At 48.8% G+C, this 22,072-nt stretch overlaps 1 protein-coding gene across 3 annotated transcripts in view; it reads right to left on the bottom strand.

The window, feature by feature from the left end:
- NHS (NHS actin remodeling regulator) overlaps positions 1-22,072 on the bottom strand; it is a 588,432-nt gene that overhangs the window by 106,999 nt on the left and 459,361 nt on the right. For all 3 annotated transcript variants that reach the window (XM_069636816.1, XM_069636817.1, XM_069636818.1), the window contains one exon: positions 21,234-21,426. In XM_069636816.1, coding sequence (XP_069492917.1) covers positions 21,234-21,426 — 193 coding nt within the window. The remainder of the gene's footprint in view (positions 1-21,233; positions 21,427-22,072) is intronic.

The following is a 22,072-nucleotide window of genomic DNA, read 5'->3' as shown; positions in this document are numbered from 1 at the left end:
CTATTGCCTGAGGATGTCTGCGGGTCAAGGGGACCAACAATGTCGATCCCTACCCTTTCGAATGGTATTCCCACAACTGGGAGTAGTACCAATGGAGCTTGGATTGTTGAGCCACTCTTACCAGATAACTGGCAGGAGGCACAACTCCTACAGTGACTTTCTACTTGCACCCCCATCTTGGGCCAGTAGAAGTGCATGGATAACCTTTGCTTGGTCCTCTTAATATCAAGGTGACCAGCAAGGGGCACTTCATGCGCCAGCTGCAGGAGGAAGGGTCTTACAGCAAGGGGAACCACCAACCTCCTATGGTCTCCTTCTGTAGACTCTGTGGGCTCACTGTACAGTAGTCCACCTTCCCAATAAATCCGATGCTTCCCAGGAGGTTCACCCTCAAGCTGGGAGCAGGCCTGTCTCTTTAGGCCTTCCAGAGATGGGCACTCACGTTGACCTTTACTGAATTTTTCCCTGTCAGGACCACCTTCTACTAACAAGTCTTTTAGTTCAGGATGGTCGTTGGGGTCAAATACTTCAGGCATCGCCACCTCCTCATCAGGCCCGGGCGATTGACCAACTTCCTCCACCACAGTGGTAGGTGAGTTCGGGGGAATATTTTCTTTCCCTCGTTTTGATTTTCTTACTCCTTTAGCCTTGGGTTTCCCTTTTGGCTGGGGCAGCACATTGGTCTTGGCCAATGCTGCCCGTGTTTGAGACCAGGTGCAGGGTCTGTCAGCAGTGTCTCCCACGAGCCCTAAAGCTCGGAGATCGTTGCCCAACAAGACCTTTCATGGGACGTTTCTCTGAATGCTCACTGGAATCCTGACTGCTGTACCATTTAAAGTAAGATTTACAGGTATTACTGGAAACATGCGAGGTGGGCCGTCAGCCAACTTAGTGGGCATCAGAGTAGCTCTGGCAACTTCCTCTGAGTCTACCAAGGTAGAATCCACTACAGTTCGACTGCACCCACTATCCCTAAGAGCTGGAGTATCTACTCCATTGATCAGCACACTGTCTTTAAAGTAGTGCTTGGTATTATCTGGAATCCTAGCATAAGCCTCTGCGACTTTAGGCTCCCAGGAACCCAGGGAAACTAAAACTACCTCAGCTTCTATCCCACTGGGGAAGGAGTCTGAGGAGAAGGATGCTCCTGTAATCTCTTCTTCCTCGGAGGAGAAGGCCAGATTAGCGGAGTGGACCCCCAAAGGTTTAACCTTACACCGGGGATCCCCCTTTACGTGGTCAGTTGCTCCACAAGCAAAACAAGATCTATTGGGTCTGTTTACATAGGGAGGCTTACTATAACCAGAGTTCTGTTTCAGAGGCTGACCTCCACTACCCTGTGAGTTCTCTTATGTCTTAGCCTTATTTTTCTTTTTGTGGCCCTTTTGAGAAGAAGATTTATCAGATTCTCCACCCTCCTTATCTTTGGACTTTTTCCCTTCCTCCTGCTTACCAGGATGAGTTTTGTCCTTATGGGACACTCGATGTGACACCCATTAATCGGCTGCAATGGCCAGCTTCTTAGGATCTATCTCCTTTGAATCGGCCAAATGCTGCTTAAGCTCCGGGGAAGAAGATGCAAAAATATGTTCCAGCATGACAAGACTTATCATGCCTTCAAAGGTAGAAACCTTATAACCTTCGACCCAGCCAGTCAAGTTTTTTGAGGATTCGGTTACATAAAATACCCAAGTACCACCTTCTTCTTTCTTATACTCTCGGAATCATTTTAAATATTGGGCAGGAGTCTTTCCAAACTTTAAAATGAGAGTTTGCTTCAACATTGCAAAATCCGCTCGCTCAGCCTTGAACATTTCCATAATGGCACTACAGCCAGAATGGGGCAGTCTGCTGAGTAACCAGGCAATCTTATCAGCATTGTCAACTTGTTAAACTTCACATGCATACTCAAACATATTCAGCCAGTCCATAATGTCATTCTTTTCCTCATACACACTGAGCAGATCTTTTGGAAACCATGGATGAGAGGAGGCCCCACACCCATGTCCAGGACCCTTGGATCCATTTGCAACCTGAAGCTTGGCCAGTTCCAACAATTCTTTCTTTTTTTCTGCCTGTTCAATTTTTAGTTTGGCCATGTTGAAATCAAGCTCCTTCAGCCTAAACAGCAGTTCTTGCTTCTTGAATTCAAGCATGGCCTCCCCATCCACACTGCCAGAGGAAACATTAGACATCTCATCCTCCCTGTCCTCGTGGTCGCGGTGGACCAGTGCAGCGGCAGAGCCGTCGGTTCTGCCAGTGAGAGCAGCCCCACCTCCTTCTGCACTGTCCTCGGAAGTTATAGCGTCAAGCTGAGCTTCTTGCTACGCCACGATTCTTTGGATCATATCCAATTTGGTGCCTTGAGAGGAGAAACCTCTCTCCGCACACATTTTTTTCAATGTTTCGGATTTAGAAGCATTTAAAGTTAACAAGGTATTTGTTTCCATACCGTTAGATAGGACTATGCCCTTTTAAAAGTTATACTATGACAATTCACTACGTGTCCAGCAGAAGTTAGAGTTGAGGATGTCCCAAACGCAGTGAACCCGCACAGATTGTTACCACAGCAGGGCAACGAAGCGGCTGTGTGTATTTCAGCCCAATGTACACTTCTCACTTCAGACCTGGGAATGCCAAGTGTACGAATCGTGTGAGAGTGTCAAGGACTCGGAATACAGCAGCAACCTGACGGCGGTGACAGAGCAAGACTCCTGGGTAAGCTGGTCAGTCGACTGGATGGCCCAGAGACGCTTCCGAAGGCTTACGTGCAGGAGATGATGAAGATGCTGAGAATAGTTGTTCCCACTATTCCAAAGGGTCTAGGTACCAGTACAGGCCTTCTCGTTCGATCAGAGGCAGAATGGTCTCACAGAGCGACAGCAGTGCAGAGGAGCAGTCCTTCAGCGGGTCACCAGCGATTCCTCGGTTCAGCCTCTTATTTGCAGGATACTAGGCTCCTGTATCCGTCGTTCGTCAGAACTCAGGAGATCGACATGGTAGTGGTGTTTCCAGCCTCCTCTTATCCAGAGTTACCTTCGCACCAAAACGGAGAGGACCCAATGGGAGATCTGCTCACAAAACACTCACACCAAATGTGGACCTATCACGGACCACTGTGGTCCCAGGCATTCAAGACACACTAGACTGTCTGGCACCCAGGATGTGTATTGGGACCAGACATCACAGCCCACATCCTGGAGGCACACACAAGGCCTGTAGAAGCCTGCGAAAACATCTGTGTTTCGCGGGAAAGTACACGCCCAAATAAGAAAGTCCCCGGGTCTGCTCGACCTGGGGAAGGTGAAGGGGACAAGATGGTCAGCGGACAGGACAAAGAGCCTCGTGGTCTGGCCATTTTGGAAGCCAGGCCACCATTTTGGGCTAAACGTGAGAAACGCGCTTAAACAGCCAAAAGGAGCTCAAAACACAAAGAAACGATTGCTGCCACCAGTCCCGTCCGTGATTCACTTGCACCGTTCGTTAACAATCCAAAGAGAGTGTCTAGTGTCTACCTACATTTAAGAAATCTTTCCTAACAGCACTGATGTGCAACCCGTTGAACCGGGTGTTTTAGGCAGCGCTCCCACCTGACAATAGGGTTCAAATCAAATGTTATACCTTCATGTGGTACTGTGACTGAAGGGGTACCTTTGACTGTGTTCCCTCCGTACCCACGTTCTCCTCACCTGGGCTTTCCGAGTCGATGGTATCTTGCAGGCCTCGACGTGCCAGGTAGTCTCTCTCTTTCCTCTGGTGCGAGGGCTTGTCACGGAGAGAAGCCACTGTGGCCGCTGGGTGTGAACAGCGGCACAGCGACCCCCTCTCCGGAATCAAACCAGAAAAAGCAGGGAAAAACCCACTAGGGGAAAAAACCCTGATAGGAGGTGCCAAGACTGTTCTCAGAAGGCCAGCAGTCCACCGATGAAGAGGAGGAAGCGAAGGATCACCAAACGCTGAAAACGTCCACTGTAGCGGTCGACCTGGAGAGAGGCGAGGGAAACAGCAGCTGGGAGGTCCGGACTGAAGGTAGAAGTCTTCCGAGAGGCACTGCGGAGGAACACGGGAGCACGGGAGAGAAAACCCCGCGATGACCAGACTCAAGAGCTAGGTGAGAGGACGAGAGGGAGAGAGAGAGAGAGAGAGAGAGAGAGAGAGAGAGAGAGAGAGAGAGAGAGAGAGAGAGAGAGAGAGAGAGAGAGAGAGAGAGAGAGAGAGAGAGAGAGAGAGCACGGCAGACGCCGCCTAAAGGGGGTCGGCGGATGGCAAAGGGAAACAAAGTATGGAGGTTACTGGTGACTGGACACCTATGAGAAGTAACCGCGTGGGGGTAAATATTAACCCCTAGTAGAATCCAAAGCGAGGTGCAGAGGAAGAGCGAAGGACCCAGAAACGAAGTAAACAACGGAGAGGGGTTGCAACGCAATGACCTGCCGGGAGGCAGGGATTTTATACTCCCGGCAGCGTTGCGTCTCGCGTTAGGAGCTGCGGCCATAAACACAAAAAAGGGACTAAAGCAACCTTCCCCCATGACCTCTCAAACTCCAACGCGGAAGTAAACGCCAGTCACGGCGATGGCCGCGACTGCGAGTGACAGTATGCCCCCCCCTAGAGTGCAACCGCCCAGGCCTACCTGGGTGCAAGCGATGGAACTTTGCCAACAGTTGAGGGGCATGTACATGGGAAGCTGGCTCCCAGGAATCCTCCGACCTTGGGAAACCCTTCCATGACAGGAGGTATTCCAACCGACCATGAAGGAATCTGGAATCACGAATGGCGGAAACTTCGTATTCCTCCTGGTCGGTTGTAGTGACAGGTAGTTTCCGGCGGAGAGACCGGTGATTGGGATCTGAATAGTAAGGTTTAAGAAGAGAGGCGTGAAAAACAGGGTGTATGCGTCTGAGAGACGGAGAGAGTTGTAGGCGATAGGCAACTGGATTGACCTTGGAGAGGATGGGAAAAGGTCCCAAGAAACGAGGAGATAGTTTAGAAGGCCTTGTCCATCTGGGAAGGAATCTGGTGGACAACCACACTTTGTCCCCCGGTTTCCATGAAGGTGTATCCCTGCGGTGTTTATCGGCCTCGGTCTTATTCCGCCGTCTGCAATCCGCCAAACTCGTTAATGCACTGTCCCTGGCCTCCTTGAGATTACTTAACACCTCTTCTGCAGTGGGAGAGTTGGAGTAACTGGGTACCTCGGGCATTAGATAACGCGGGTGAACGCCATAGGTACAATAAAAAGGTGATAGGCCAGTGGCACTGTGCTTGGAGTTGTTGTACACGAATTCCGCCGTAGGGAGTAGAGAAACCCAATTATCTTGGCACTGGGAAATAAAACATCGCAAGTACTGCTCCAAAGTTGCGTTGAGTCGCTCCGTTTGGCCGTTTGTCTGGGGGTGAAACCCTGAGGATAGGGCCCTTTCCATCCCCAATCGAGTACATAAAGCCGTCCAGAATTTGGATATGTACTGGCTTCCTCGATCGGATATCATCTTGTCGGGGAGGCCATGATGCTTAAAGATATCTCGGGCAAAGGTTTCTGCCATTTTGGTGGCCGAAGGGAGTCCTGGAAGAGGAGAGAAATGGGCTAGCTTGCTTAGAGAGTCCACTGTCACCATGATACATGTGCATGACTCGGAGTCGGGAAGCTCCACTATGAAGTCCGTGGAGATGAGACCCCACGGGCGAGTCGGCATCTCTGCTTGGGTAAGAAGTCCTAGGGGCTTCCCGGAAGCATATTTGACACTGGCACAAGTAGGGCAGGTCTTTACGTAGTTAAACACGTCTCTCCTGATGTTGGGCCACTGGAACGATCTCGAGATGAGTTCCAACGTACCATTCCCGCTTCGGTGTCCACCTAGACGTGAGTCGTGACACCATTTAAGGATTTTCCGGCGCAGTGACCCCTCAGGAATATACCACTTCTTCTTGTAGAAGACCCAGCCGTCTTTGATTTGGAAAGGAGAATCAACGGAAAAAGAGAACTGGGGAGCCTCTTGCGCAACGGCAGCCTTGACCTCCTGAAGGAAAGAACTCACTGTGGCTAAGATCCGATTTCTGTGGAATAACGGCTCAGACTTGACCGCTACCGTTTCCAAGTGGGAATCTTTGCGAGACAAAGCGTCAGCCAGACGGTTGAGAGACCCAGGGATGTACGTGATCTGGAAGTCGTACTGCGAAAACAGGTAGGCCCATCTAGCTTGTCTGGAGTTAGAACATTCCATGTCCTGTAAAGCCTTGAGGTTTTTGTGGTCAGTGCGAATGAGAAACCGATGACGGGCACCCATGAGAAGGTGCCTCCATTCCTCACAAGCCAATTTCATCGCCAACAATTCTTTCTCCAAAACCGAGTAGTTGAGCTGGCTGGGAGAAAGAGTCTTAGAGAGATAGGCGACCGGATGCTCCACCTTGTTGAAAGACTGAAGCAACACTGCTCCTACAGCGATAGCGGAGGCGTCCGTCTCCAGAATAAATGGAAGAGTTTGGTTTGGATGCTGCAGAATCGGGGCAGAGCAGAAGAGGGTTTTTAGATGACAGAAACTTCTTTCTGCTTCAGTAGACCAGGAAAAAGGATAGGCCGTCTTCTTGAGTAGGCGGGTGATGGGAAACACCACCTCTGAAAAGTTCGGAATGAATCTTCGGTAGTAATTTGAAAGACCCAAGAACCTCTGAACCTCCCGGACAGAGGTCGGGGCCGGCCAGCCAAGAATCACTTGCATCTTGTCAGGATCCATGGCGATCCCTTCTTCTGATAGCACGTATCCCAGATAATGTACCGAAGGTACCGCGAAGCTGCACTTCTCCTCTTTGACCAGAAGATGGTTTTCCTTAAGACGCTCCAAAACTCGTCGTACTTGTGCTATGTGTTCTCTCATATTAGGGGAAAAAACCAAGATATCATCTAAATAGATGATGACCGAGATGGAAAGCATGTCGGAGAACATCCGGTCCATGAACCTCTGAAATACCGCAGGGGCGTTCACCAAGCCAAACGGCATTACCTTGTATTCATATAGGCCCAGAGGAGTACGAAACGCAGTTTTCCATTCGTCACCCTTGGCTATCCGCAACAAATGGTAAGCGTTTCGTAGGTCCAGTTTGGTAAAGATTCGAGCACCTTGCACTGCCTCAATAATATCCGTGATTAGGGGCATCGGATACCTGTCACGGACTGTCACTGTATTTAGACCCCTGTAGTCGATGCAAGGTCTAAGATCGGTGGAATCTCTTTTCTTTATAAAAAACAAAGGGGCTCCTGCTGGAGACTTGGAAGGTTGTATGAGACCATTCTCCATGTTGGTATCCAAGTATTTCTGAAGCACTTGTCTCTCGGTCTGAGTGAGGGCGAACATCCTTCCGAATGGCACCAAGGCATGGGGCTCCAGGTCGATAGTGCAGTCCTCTGGCCGATGGGGTGGAAGTCTGGCATGGAGGCACTCCTGAAAAACGTCTGAAAAATCTGAGCAGAAATAGGGTAAAGCATGGATACCTACATGATTATTGGGAAACACCTTGACTGGCTGAAGATCAGCCCGACCTTCCAGAGAACAACAGTTAGTAGCGCAATATGGGGAACTGAAGCTTATTTGGTTCTCGGTCCAATTAATCAGAGGATTGTGTCGTCGGAGCCAGGTAATGCCCAAGATGATGGGAAAATGAGCCGCTCTGATAATATCAAAACTCAGGACTTCCTTATGTTGGTTGATCGTCAAAGTGAGTTCCTCAGTGGTATGGGTGATAGGACCTGAGGACAAAGGCGAGCCGTCTACTCCTTCCACCTTCTGACCTTCTGCCCGGGGAATTCGACGGAGGCCCACCTTGTCAGCCCACACGGTGTCAACAAAGTTCCCTGCCGCGCCACAGTCCAACAGAGCCAGTGTCTCCTCCTGATGGTTTCCGAGGTTGAGTTGTACTGGAATGACCATTAGCCTGGAATCTTCCTTAGACTCGGAAGAGGTCACTGACAGAGAAACATAGGGACGATGGAGATTTCTTAAAGACCCTCGGTCGTTTGTCCCTACTAACGCCGAGGGTAGTCGTTTCCCGACCTCTTGTTTGACAGTTCTGTGCAGTCTCTGAGAAAATGCTGCTCTGATCCGCAGTAGGCACACAGTCCTTTCTCTCTTCTGCGACGTCTTTCAGCAGCGGACAAGGGCGCCCTGGTAGCACCGATCTGCATAGGTTCTTCCGTAATGATGTTAGTAGAGCGACCAGGGAGAACGGGTACAGAGGGGTCTGAGTTATGGCCAGGAGTCCTTTGCTTACGACGTTCAACTCGTCTCTCCTGAAGGCGATACTCGATGTGAAGAGCAGCAGAAAGTAGATCTGTGAAAGTAGGAGAACGAGGAGACCTGGCTAGCTCGTCTTTAATTTCTTCCTTCAGTCCTCTTCTGAAAATGGCATACTGGGCTGTCTCGGGCCATCCGGCCCCGGCTGCTAATGTCTTGAAAGAGGAGATGTATGATAACACGTCTAGCGAGCCTTGCCTGACATCCAACAGGTCTTCGCAGGCTGTAAAGGAGAGCTCTGGTCGTTCGAAGGTGTGCTTGAGAAGATTCTGAAACCCCGGATAGTCCTGCAGAATGGCGTTTCCGCTAGTCACCAGAGGGGTGGCCCAGGAAAGAGCGTTTCCCGTCATGTTGGTTATTAGGAAACCCACCCGGGCCTGATCTGTAGCAAAGGTACGGGGTCTGAACGTAAAGTGAACCAGGCATGCTTCGAGAAACTCCTTTACCTTCTTTGGGGAGCCATCAAATTTCCCCGAGGACAGTGCCATGGGTGGCAATTCCGAGGGAGTAGGTTCCCTAGCCGCAACCATCTGTTTAAGCAAAGCGTTCTCAGTCTTGACCCCTTGTAGCTCTTGGGACATCGCTTGGAATGCCTTCCAGAGCTCTTGGACTTGTTCGTCAGCTGACATCGTGATACTCTTTGGCGTTGCAATCTGTGACTGAAGGGGTACCTTTGACTGTGTTCCCTCCGTACCCACGTTCTCCTCACCTGGGCTTTCCGAGTCGATGGTATCTTGCAGGCCTCGACGTGCCAGGTAGTCTCTCTCTTTCCTCTGGTGCGAGGGCTTGTCACGGAGAGAAGCCACTGTGGCCGCTGGGTGTGAACAGCGGCACAGCGACCCCCTCTCCGGAATCAAACCAGAAAAAGCAGGGAAAAACCCACTAGGGGAAAAAACCCTGATAGGAGGTGCCAAGACTGTTCTCAGAAGGCCAGCAGTCCACCGATGAAGAGGAGGAAGCGAAGGATCACCAAACGCTGAAAACGTCCACTGTAGCGGTCGACCTGGAGAGAGGCGAGGGAAACAGCAGCTGGGAGGTCCGGACTGAAGGTAGAAGTCTTCCGAGAGGCACTGCGGAGGAACACGGGAGCACGGGAGAGAAAACCCCGCGATGACCAGACTCAAGAGCTAGGTGAGAGGACGAGAGGGAGAGAGAGAGAGAGAGAGAGAGAGAGAGAGAGAGAGAGAGAGAGAGAGAGAGAGAGAGAGAGAGAGAGAGAGCACGGCAGACGCCGCCTAAAGGGGGTCGGCGGATGGCAAAGGGAAACAAAGTATGGAGGTTACTGGTGACTGGACACCTATGAGAAGTAACCGCGTGGGGGTAAATATTAACCCCTAGTAGAATCCAAAGCGAGGTGCAGAGGAAGAGCGAAGGACCCAGAAACGAAGTAAACAACGGAGAGGGGTTGCAACGCAATGACCTGCCGGGAGGCAGGGATTTTATACTCCCGGCAGCGTTGCGTCTCGCGTTAGGAGCTGCGGCCATAAACACAAAAAAGGGACTAAAGCAACCTTCCCCCATGACCTCTCAAACTCCAACGCGGAAGTAAACGCCAGTCACGGCGATGGCCGCGACTGCGAGTGACAGGTACATCGTCGATATCAAATGGGAGGATGTAGTGAATGCCATTATCTTTCGGCTTTGTCAGTTACTAGTGTCTGCAGAGAATATGCAGTTTTTGCTTAACGTCCTTTGCCCCCTCATATTCCTTCAACTGGTACGGATATTTCACACTGAAGTGTTTCAAGAAAAGTCCTAGAGTGTGCCCTCCCTGATACAAGTCTCATGCAATCACTGCCATCGGTCTAGCCCAGGGGTCTGCAACCTGCCGCTCGCTAGATGTTTTGTACTATTATTCCCATGCTCCTTCACCATTGGCTATGCTGGCCATGGCTGACAGGAGTTGTAGTTAAAAAAATCTAGACAGCCAAAGGTTGCAAACACCTGGTCTAGCCGATGCTTTGGCCTACAATTCTCATAAGTCCAAGCCAGCTCAGTGAATGGTGGAGGAATCATGGCAGTCACATGTCCCACTGACAAAAGAAAAGGGAAGGGTGTGGCCAGATTGCAGGATGCAAGCTTTATTTTCTACAATGGTGGTATTTTTCTTCCTAAAATACTATTTTAATATTGATTGAGTGACCTTATCTCATTAAAATGCAGTCTGAATTAGGAACATCACACCTCTCATGTGTATGTTAAAGTCATCTGCCTCAAAATCAAAACCTGAGCAAAAAGTGTGTACCTGAAAAATCAGAAAACAAACTGCTAATTTGGGGATATTAGCAAAGGTCTGGATCACATATAGAGCAAAAGCGAATGGCAATTTTGACTGAAATCTGCTCTGTCACTGCAAACATGACTTTCACAGACTGGTGGAAAGCCGTCTTTTTCCCAGTGCAAAATTGCATGGCTGTGTTCAATCCACATTCTCCACCCCTGATGTTTTCATGATATTTTACATCTTCCTGATGAACAAGGGCAGGCATTTTAGAGCCTTGGATGCTGCTCGCAGACTTAACGAAGCCAAACGGGCGGTATTCCTTGGTTCTAAAGTCCCTCCTAAGGTGGCAAGCAGGAATACATCTTGTGGGATCTGGAGGGTTGAGGCAGATGCAGAGGACTATCTATAATTTAGACTGAAAAGATTTTCTAATGAGTGCAGCATTTGGACCTCTAGAGTTTGGTGTTGTGGAAGAGGCCTTGGAATGCAGCGTCTGCTCCTAGACATTTTGATACTCCAGGCTAGAGGGTCATGTTTTGTGCTGAGACCAGTCACAGGATGTGGGGATATCATCCATGGTAAGGGGCTTTACCAACCTGCCTCCTACTGGATATTCAATACTTTGACCGGCCTTGATCACAAGGCGGGATTAAACTCCAGGAGCCGTCTCAATGGGAGTTTAAGTCCAACCTCAAACCCTCATTTTGAGTCACAAAAGTATAAGTATGTAAATGTTTTTAAGAACCCCTTAAGTGTTGGTAAGACTGAAATCGAGCATGAAAGGATGAGGTCAGTGCTTACATGCATAGAATTAATAGGTGCCACACACCTTAAGGTTTACCCTCCTGCCTGATATGGTGTCTGCATGTCATAGATGACCAGGGCCTAGACATGGAGAATGCATAACAACCCGGTCCATTTCATGGCTTCTTTGATACACGTCGTGCTAGCGAAGCACATGCAGCCCAGGGAGAGAGGGGTGAAAGGAGGCTGAATTACGCAGATAACTCTCAAAAGAACCACAGTTCTGCCTAAGAGGGAGACGTCCTCCCTCAGTGCTATGGTCAACCGCATAAGTGTCCTATGAGGGCTCAAGAACTTCTAGTCATTCAAATAAAAATACCATGAGACAGCTTGTAGTTCCTGTTCATTCTTGCTGTAAACGTGTTAGAATGGATTGCTAAACTCTGCTCTTGTAAACAGAAGTTTAGGAGGCCACTCTTGTTAGGAAATCAGGGGACACTTCTGGGAAGATAGCCAGACCAATTCACAGTACCTTGGAGAGCAGTTAAGGCTAAGTCTCAGGAGGATTGGGGGTGATCAGAGGTCTTTTATAAGCACACACAGTGAAACACCAAGAATTGCCATGAGAAGTATATGAAAATATCCAATTTATTAGTCCCAAGAATAAACGCAAGAGAATAAGAAAAAGCAATGCAAAAATACCACACAAGCAACACACTAAGTAAAATATATACAGTCACTGGAGTCAATTCGATAAAGTTCTAAACTCCACCAATACATGTAAGGGAAAAGGGAAGGCAGTCTTTTTAACAATGACAATTTTCAGAAATGAAAAACCCTAACTTTTTAAGTCCAACCCTATCACGAAATGAGCCTTCTGCTCAATGTTTGATGCGCGTGTAAAATCGATTAGTGGTGCGTAAAGACACAAAAGTACTTTTGTAAGGAGCTGGCAAAGTTAGGGGCAGGATTCTGAAGGGTGAAAACAGATTCCAAGAGTCAGGGGGCATGGGGGTCTGCTGCGATGCAACAGGAACTGTGTCTTTTGTCTCAATTGAAGAACAAAGTAAACATTGCTGCAGATGCTCTCAGGCACAAGAAGGGCCATGGGAAAACCACCTTTAGCGACTGTCATTGTCGCACAATGATGCAGGAGCATTCAACTTGCAATCTGACACTCCCTTCACTCTCGTGGCCCAAAGCAGCTGGGACGACTGAAAAGGTGAAAAGGTGCTTTGCAGTGCAAGTTAGGATTCCCCAAAGTTTTGAGGCAAAACTCGATGCGACGACACTCCTGCATGGGTGCCAAGGTTTGAGCTGGAATGTCCACAGTCCACTGGATGGTCCAGGAACACTTCCGAACAAACTCGTTTGCAAGGCAACTAGGAGGCGTCAAGAGTGATTATTCCCACCACTCCAAAGGTTCAAAAGCACATTTCCAGGTCTTCTGAGATCGAGCGCAAAGTAGGGCTCTACCAGGACAGCAATGGGCTCAGGGTGCCAACCTTCTTCTGTGTGTTTCCGAATAGTCCTTGGATCTGCTTGGTTCTTCAGGATACTTGGCTCTGTTTACAGGTCGATTCTGATGTTGCTGATCTCCGGTTCTGCCTTCAGGACTCCTACTCATGTCCACAAGTTTGGTGAGTGCTTGCACCCAGCCGACCAATGAGGAGATCTGCTCCACTCATACACGCCAGCAATGGTCCACTCAGGGACCACTGTGGCTCTCATGTACACCAGACATCTTGAAACCAGTAGTGGGGATTGGGACCAGACTGCCCCAGCCCACGTCCTGGGTACCAATACCCATGACCTGCAGTGGTCTGCAAAAGAAGTGGCTATCGCGGGCAACTGCATGCCCAAATAAGGAGGTCCCGGGCCACGAAGACCAGTGGGAAGGCCAAGAGACAAAATGGCCAAAGAAGTAGACAAAAGACTTTGTGGCATGGCCATGATGGTCACTAGCCACAATCATGAGCCAAACGCGGTAAGCGCGGTGTGGCTCGGTAAAAAGTTATAAAAATACACACAAAAGTTTCTGCTGCCACCAGTCCACTCGTAGGCACAATGTCCAGTCACCAAACAATCCTTAGTGGATGACTAGGGCCAGAAAACACAAGGACCCCATTGCACAGTTCTGGAATGTACTTTGTGCATTGTTAAAATATTATCAAAAGTGGCAACAAAGTCAAAAAGGCTAAGAGAAACAAAGTTTCTCAGTACTGACTGCCTGAAGGACATGTCAGTTTCCCCTTTAACGATGAGCAAAAGCCCAAGGGAGGGCAGCTGAGGCTGTGCTCCACTGGAAAAAGTCAAGTTAGGATGCTGAGACAAAAGCAAAAAGTTTGGGAGGACATGATATGATAGGGCATTTATAACGCGCCTGTACACAAGTGTTTCTAGGCGCGACCAGACAAGGCGGGGGAAACAAAGGGAGGACAAAACAACAATCTTCCTAGGCCTTGTGTCATTCAAATTGCGCAAGCGCAGGGAGGGGGAACGGGAGAAGTGCAAAAAAGGGGGGCAGATGGAGAAGTGCAAAAGGAAAGGGGGATGGAGACATGCAGGAAGTGCTGCCAGCGTGTGGCTAAGTGCCGGTAATCAGAGGGTGCAGTCAGCATGTGGCTCATAAGTGCAAAGAGAGGGGACTGTAGGGTTACAGATACAGACCAGAAGTGCTGGGGGGCCAAAAGGCAGTGCGAGGTGCAACTGGACAGGCAGGGACCTGGGCCCAAACTAAGAGGGTGGCCAGGTGCCCAGAGTGTGGAACAGATGGGTCATCAGCAGGGGAGAGGAAGAGAGAAAGCAGAAGAGAAGAGGAAGATTCTGAGTTGCGGCTGTAACCGAAGATGGTTCTGCTCAAGGTTGAGAGAGGCAGGGAAAAAAAGATCTGCCCCAACTCTCTGCTTGGAAATGCAGCCGACCCTCAGAGAGTTGGAGGTAGATGAGCAGAGATCTCGAGAAGCGAGATACTTAGGAAGAGATAGTTGGAGGTAGTTCGGACCCAGGCCCCAGAAAGCCTTGAGGACAATGAAGAGGGTCTTGAACTTGATCCTTGCCACCACTGGGAGCCAATGAAAAGATATCAGAGCTGGAGAGATACGATCCCTGGGCTTGAGGCCAAGGACAAGTCACGCAGTCCTGTTCTGGATAAGTTGTAGAGGATGGACAGTAAATGCAGGAAGATTTAGAAAGAGGCTGTTGCAGTAGTCCAGCTTTGAGAGGACCAGAGCTCTGGCAATAGTAAGCTTCTGGGGGAAAGTGAGGAAGGGAAATATACCTCTGAGGAGAAGCAGCTGATAGTTTGACTTCTTAGAGATGTCCAAAATGTGAGGAGAGAAGGAGAGGGTAGATTCAAAGGTGACCCCAGGGTTCTTAGCCTCACAGGTACGAGAAGGAGGAGGAAGAGGACCCAGAGTGGGCAGCCAGACAGAGAGAGGAAAGGAGGGAGCTGATGTTTCCAATGATGAGGATCTCTGTCTTACTGGCATTGAGGCAGAGATCATTAGCGGCACACCACTCCTTAATTGCAGACAGACAGTCATGAATGAGAGATGGAGTAGAAGCAGCCGAGGGAAGCCTGAAAGAGAGCTGGGTGTCATCTGCATCACACTGAAAATCAAAGCAGATAGCAGCTATGCGGTGGGTGAGAGGAGCCAGGTATTGGTTGAACAGCCAGAGAGAGAGGTGAGACCCCCGGGGGACACCACAGGTAGAGAGAGAGAGAGAGAGAGACAGAAAGAAGAGAGGAAGGAACCAGTTAGACCTGAGAGGGTCAGTCAGTGAGAAAAGAGGTCATCCAGGCCAGGGCCTGATCAGTGATACCCAGGTTATCATAGAGGTGCTTGAGCAGAATGGCATGGTTGACTATCTCGAAAGCAGAAGAAAGATGAAGGAGAATGAGGACAGAAGGAAGTTAACAGTCAAGGTAAGAGAGAAGGTCTTCACGGATGTTCAGGAGAGCAGTTTCCATGCTTCTGGCCGCTCTGAAGCTAGACTGATGGTCATGGAGACAACCAACAGATTAAGTATGAAGGTTAAGCTTTTCCACGAGTTTGCCCATGAAAGAAGTGATAGAGATCGAGTGATAGTTAGCCGGAGAGGAAGGATCGACAGAGGGCTTTTTAAAGAGGGGGTGCACAAGGGAGTGCTTCAGAGGGGAGGGAAACATTTCAGTGGCAAAAGAGTGATTGCAGAAATTGGCCTGGGCTGGAGCAAGAGTGTCTATGTGGTCCTTGATGGTTTTGGAAGAACAGGGAAGAACCTGTTTTGATGAGACTTTCATAGATCGGACTTGTCTAGAAACATTGTCTGGGGTGAACAAGGGAAATGAAGAGAATGGAGGAGGAGAGGAGGCCACAGGCAGACCAGGCATGAAGAAGGAGGAGGAAGAGAGGGTGGACAGGATGTCCTGAGTTTTAGTGATGAAATGAGTAGACAAGGCCGTGCAGAGGGCCTGGAATGGAACAGGAGAGGTGGAGACTGCAGCAGAGTTGGCCAGCTCCTTGCAGATCTGAAGAGTTTGGCCGAGTTGTTAGATGCCGCAGAGACATGGGCTTGGATGTGTGCTCTCTTCTTGGCGAGGACAGAGAGTCTGTACTACCTTTGGAGCAGGCGGCAGGCCAGTTCGTCAGAGGGAGCGCCTGTAGCCTTCCACTTTCTCTCAGCCACCCTGCACTGGCATTTCAGGGTGACAAGGTCTGAGTCTTACCAAAGGTTGCGCTTGCATTTAGGCTTCAAGCAGATCCTCATGACAGGGGCAAGTACACCAAGAGTGTCAGAGTTAGAAAGATGGAGGTTAGAGAGGGCTGTGTCAGGATGTGAGTCAGCCAACGGTGCAGAAGGAGGAGAGAAAATATGACAGAGAAAGTAGGTGGCAGTGTTGGGATTGGCTTGTCCTGGGGTGTAGAGAGAGAAAGATTGGAGGAAAAGAGAAAGTCGTCACTCCAGGAGAGCAGAGTGGTAAGAGGGTTGGAGAGGGAGAGGTCTAAGGAGATCAGAATGTCCAGGGTGTGCCCTGCAGAGTGGGTCGGGCCAGAGGGAAGAATAGAGAGACAGAGGGAGTCGCAGAGGTTTGCAAAAGGAGGAGAAGTTAAGAGGTAGAGGCGAGAGGGGAAGAGGAGAGATCCGCCCACTCAGAGAGGAAGGTGTAGCTACCTGGCCGGGCAGTGGTTAGATAGTGGCCACAGTGAGAGAAAGGCCAGGAGAGAGAGAGAGCCTGCAGAACAGGCATTCAAAGGAGTAATCCTGCATAGGAATGATAGAAGCAGAGATCCACTCCAGGAAGATGAAGGCTACACTCCCACAGGGACGGTGGGCTCTGGGCACAGAGAGGATCTTGTAGCCATCAGGAAGGAGAGTGTCAAAGCTTGTGACAGAGCTGGCCGTGTTCCATGTCTAGGTCAGACCGAGGACATCCAGATCGAGTTCTTCCAGGAGACGGGAAATGTCAGAGGAGTGTTTTGACAGCTGAGCGAGAGTTGAGAGTGGCAATGTGGAGCAGGTTGCCACTTTTGTGCGGAGAGGGAATGACAAAGAGGATGTCGGTAAGGGTCTGTCTGGAGGAAGCACTGGTGTAGGTATCAGCGATGGGAGGCCTGGGTTGGAGACCAGGATATCCCTCTTGAACTTCTTCCTACCAGACTTAGTGAGAAGGATAGGATAGTCGAAAAACAGTTAGAGAAGTTGGAAGAGTCAGAGAGCACCATAGAGGGTGCAGGGGGCAGGGTGGGGGCGAGGAAGAGAGAGTGGAGTGGGAAAGGTGGGCAGAGGGGCAGGCAGGAAGGGGAAGAAACACTATCATGAGGGGAGGACACAGAAGGAGGAAGGCACAGAGCAGACAGAACAATGACCAAAATCAGATCCAAAATATAGACAAGCAAACAAGAGCAGAATGCTGCTAGAAAAAAGAACAATCAAACAGGGAACCTGAAAGAAGGAATGAACAGCAAGGATAAAGGCAATAAATGATGCAAACAACAAGGAGAAACAAAACCGTCCGGAAAGAGCAATCAACCAGGGAACCTAGATAAAGAATGAACAGCAGGGATACAATGATGCAAACAACAGAACTGCCAAGACAGAGCAATCAACCAGGGAACCTAGAAAAAGAATGAGCAGCAGGGATACAGTGACACAACCAACCAGGAGATACAAAAACTCGAAAGACAGAGCAATCAACCAGGGAACCTAGAAAAGAATTAACAGCAAGGAGGCAGGCAGTATGATGTCAGCAAGCAACCATGGATAGTAAACAAACCAGGGCAGGACAACTACCAAGGGAACCTAGAGGGAAAGAAAACAGCACAGAGTACACAGTAGGTCAGGTGAAGAGGGCTAGGAGGAGGGGGGCTCGCAGTGGAAGTGGAGGGCAGACAGCAGGTGGTGAAGAAGGGCTAGAGTAGTGAGGGAGACCAATTGATCAGGGATGCAAGAGAACAAACGCGGCCCAGGACGTAAAGAGCACCCGCGATTGAGGAATGTGAGGTGATGCATGCGGCCTAAGCGCGAGGGAGCGCATGCAATCGAGGAATGTGCGGGAACGCACGCGGCCAAGGACGCAAGGAGCCCACATGATCAAGGAATCTGCGGGAATGCATGCAGCCCAAGATGCGAGGTATGCATGTGATTATGGAATGCGAGGGACACACGCGGTCTAGAAAGCAAGGAGCGCATGCAATCAAAGAAATGCACGGGAATGCACATGGCCAAGGACGCGAGGAGCTGTCCTAGAATGCAAGGGAGTTCACGCAGCCCCAGTAGAGTGGGCCTAAGAAGAGAGGGAGCAAGCTCAGAGTAGGGTGCGAGTCACTGCACGCGATCAGGAATTGCAAGGATGCGAAGTGAGCGGGGGGCAGGAGGAAGGGGGGAGCCAGGTACAGGTCACGGAGGAAACAACAGCGTGAGTGCAAGGGTGAGAAGGGGCACCAGGTCAGGGGGTTATACGGAGTAAAGCAAGCTGAACTCTCCCCACAACTTCTTACCTGGCAGCCGCAGACAGGAGGGTGAGTCATCCGCACTCACTGTCTGCACCGCATCCCCTTCGCCATCATCCTGGATTATGGCCAAGGATGTTTGTCAAACCTATTGGTTTGTCCACCCTCTAGCGTACTCCCTTCGAAATTACCCCTACACTGTCATCCTTTCCATCAGATGTGATAGACAGCATAAGCCTTGGTAATCTCAGGCCCTTTGCATATGGGGGTTGAACTGGGAATTGCAAGGTAAACCCAAGCCAATCCGACTTCCACCCTTTATGAGAATGCTTGATCATAATTCAAGCCTATCACCCAGCCACATACTCTACCAGCAGGACTACTAATCACAAAATGCTAAAGAACTGACAAACAGCCCTACAAATAAGCAGTGTATTTGGAGGGCTGATTGCCCATCCCCCAGCTCCTGCATATGTTTGGACTAGTAGTACACACAGTGACATAGGAAGAAACAACTATTATTACTGATCCAAAGTGGTAAAAATGTATCTATTAATGTGCATAAACAACTAGGTGCAAAGTACTGTTTACTCAAAAAATATTACGGCTTTACAGTTATATTTTTACTTTCTTATGTAATACTCCCATTGGGAGGGTCAATTACTTTTTTACTCACTAAAATCATTTTACTCCCAACTTTAAAAAATAGGGAGTCAAACACTCACAGTGCAAAATCTTATCTAGAACACTGCTGACAATAGAGCAAAACTCTAGCAAAACTATACGCAACTAACTGCACGTCAGCCTTACATCTACTTCTGCAATAGCTTTCATAGCAACCAGGCAATTCAAGATGACATGCATTCACGCTGAAAGAACACTAGCCGCTCCTTCACCTTCCTGTGCTTCCTAACTTAACCCCTGCTCCCCCTTGTCATATGTAGGAGATGTACACAACCATCATCATCCCGACCAGAATTAGCCCAACCACAGATTGACCATTTTTTCCCCTTCTCACCAAGCCATCATGGAGGATCCCCAACCATGCGGCCAATCAATTTGGCTACATTGATTGGCCACACGAGGAGAAGAAGACAAACTTTTCAAAAGAACAAACACAGAGATCTACCAAACACAGAGATCCATCAGTTAAGAGGAACCTGAGATGATGTTGGTGTAGAGGGAGGGGGGTTTTAATTGCCTCAATGGAGAAGAAGGCCCATATTCGGACCTTTTTTCACCATGGAGAAGATAGGGTTTTGCGAAAATGATACTATAAGGTGGAAAGATGCACCAGCAAGACAAGCTAATTTTATGACACAGCATTTAGATCATGAAATGTAATTAATGAACATTCCAGTACCAAACAATAGGTCACTTTGCTAATGCTTCTATAAACTGAAATAGGCATGATGTTTAAACCATGCATGTTTCACAATCAACCAAAGGCTTCTGGGATTCTTGCTCTTCAAGCAATGTTTGTTTGTTGTAGAAAAGTGGAGGAGGCGCTTTTGTCCTGGGTGCCTGTAATCAGGACTCCAGATATGGGGCACACCAGTTTGTTTTACTTGTTATAATCAAGGCAACACCTAACAAAGAAGTAGACTACAAAACACATGCAACAGAAAAAACTAGATGAAACTTATTACTAACACAAAAATCAAGGAGAGCGTATAATGCTATGTTATGTTATATGGAAATTGTATAGAGCCTAATGCCATTGGTATGGGCTCAAAGCACTGTGGGGTGAATGCCCTTGGAAGACTGAAGACCGAGGTATGAGAATTGAAAGGTGGATTTTTAGAGTATGAGTGTGTGCATTTTAGCCAGCACGAAGATAGGGAGGGGTGGCTAAGTCCCTGCTAGCGACCCATGGAGATCTGGCTAGTGGATGGGTGCTGTGATAGACTGTCAGGAGGGTAGGTGGGTCAAGGAGACTGATTATGTGCCCAGCTGGACCGAATGTATTTTGTGGGAATAATCTGAATTAAATGGCAGAGGTGATGTGTGTTATGAAATCGAGTAGGGAATTCTTGCAGATGTATGTGGTGGGTGGCTGTGCACTGGGAGGGATATGGCTATGTTCCATTGAGATGGAGCGCTTTACATACCAGAGAGTCAGGCTGATATCTAGTCGCGATATGAAGATCGCATCATACAAATCGACTTGAATCCTTTCCGTGCAGCTAGGTACTGTCTAGTTGTCTCATATTACTCATCGATGCCCCTATCCACCTGTCTAGGGATGACAGTTCACCCAGGTTGTGGACTAAGTCAGTCAAGATGCAGAAGGGAAGAGCCAGTTCTTAAGTGCCTTCCAAAAAGCGGGTGATCTTTTGTACTGTGGATGGTGCAATCCTGATGCCAATACAAATAAGGCACACAGATACAAGGGAAATAACGGGGGGAAATGGGTAGACAGGCATCTGCCACCACTCCTCACTCTTTAGTTAATATGTTCAGTGTCATCAGTAGGCCCATGCTACAAGGTGGAGCTCCGCTATTGCTTTTGTCAGATCATAAGACCTTTGAGTTCTCTTAGAACATATATGCTCCCCAACCCAAAAAAGTCAAACAAATGTGCCCTGTTTTGCTACAAATATATTTATATTATTTTTTTCATCTGTACCCTGAAAGAGGGAGAGGATTCAGTGGAGGGGCAGCAGGGCACTCAAAAGGTTAGGGTAAAAAGGTATTAACTTAAGGACTGGCTAAAGACAATGTGAACATGGATTACAGGAAAAATAACATTCTATACTTAATGGCAAAATTATGAACTTTTTTACTTGCATTAAAATCAATTTCCATTGCCATCTTCAAAATAAAATAAAAAATAAAAAAAAATGTACAGAGTAAAATATGCTCATTTCAAATTGTTATTTTGGGCTGTCTATGAGACTATTTAAAATGAAATACACCCTTTAACAAGATGCACCTTAGCCGGCATATGCGGCCTCTGTGACCCAGAGCTCCCATCACGTGGGGTCACAGATACCGACACCTCTAGCAAGCATAGAGAGTCCAAGCGAGGCTGCACTTCACCTGTGACGTTGATGGGGATAATGCAAGATGAAATCACTTGCGACTCTTGTTTCATCTTCTCCTCCGGCGTGGGAAGGGGTAGTGCTTTGCTCCAGTTGGTCTGCTTGTCCAGCGTCGAGGGGATATTCGGTACTGGGTTCTTCGGCCTCTGGCCTAGCATGACATCTGCATCGTCCTCTGGTGGCGGCTGGGACTGCAAAGGAGACAATGAGAAAGAATCAGCATTCACAGGCAGAGGGACTGCAGGAAGAGGGCGCCAGAAAAGAGAAGAGAGGTTGAGCAAAAGTACAGCAAAGAAGAAGCCAAAACCCATGTCACGGCCTCACATTGATCATAGAGAGTAGCAGCATTACAGAGCACAACGAGAAAAGGTACAAGCTGGGGTACTCAGAGACATGCGTCATTACACACACACATACACACCCTGAAAACTTTACATCAACGATTAAGAGGAATGTTAAGAAAGACCTACACCGCTATCGACCTACAGAGGTAAGAAAAAAACAAATGACGGCATTTTCAGATTCAGGAAAATGCCAGGAAGTGCTGCTACTCTGGTCTGCCCAGTTACCAATCACAACAGCAACCCAAACCTGTGCACACAACTGCACGGAAGAGTGTGGAAACTGGAACAGCCAATGGCAGGATGAAATGTCAGCAGTGACAAAGAAAACAAAAAAAACAACAGGGTTTTTATTCAGATTGTGTTAGTACTGCTTTCCGGACTACTTTCACCGCCTGACAGTTGCGCCCCTCTGTAAATGTCGCCCACACAAGGTCCCGGAGTACAGGTGTTCACCCTAGGAAAGGCAGCATTCGGCTTTTGCACTTTCCTTATG

The sequence above is a fragment of the Ambystoma mexicanum genome, chromosome 7p, assembly GCF_040938575.1.
Source record: "Ambystoma mexicanum isolate Mex_15411 chromosome 7p, UKY_AmexF1_1, whole genome shotgun sequence".
Taxonomy (NCBI): domain Eukaryota; kingdom Metazoa; phylum Chordata; class Amphibia; order Caudata; family Ambystomatidae; genus Ambystoma; species Ambystoma mexicanum.
Note: the sequence above shows the minus strand (reverse complement) of the source record. Positions and strands in the feature narration are given on the sequence as shown.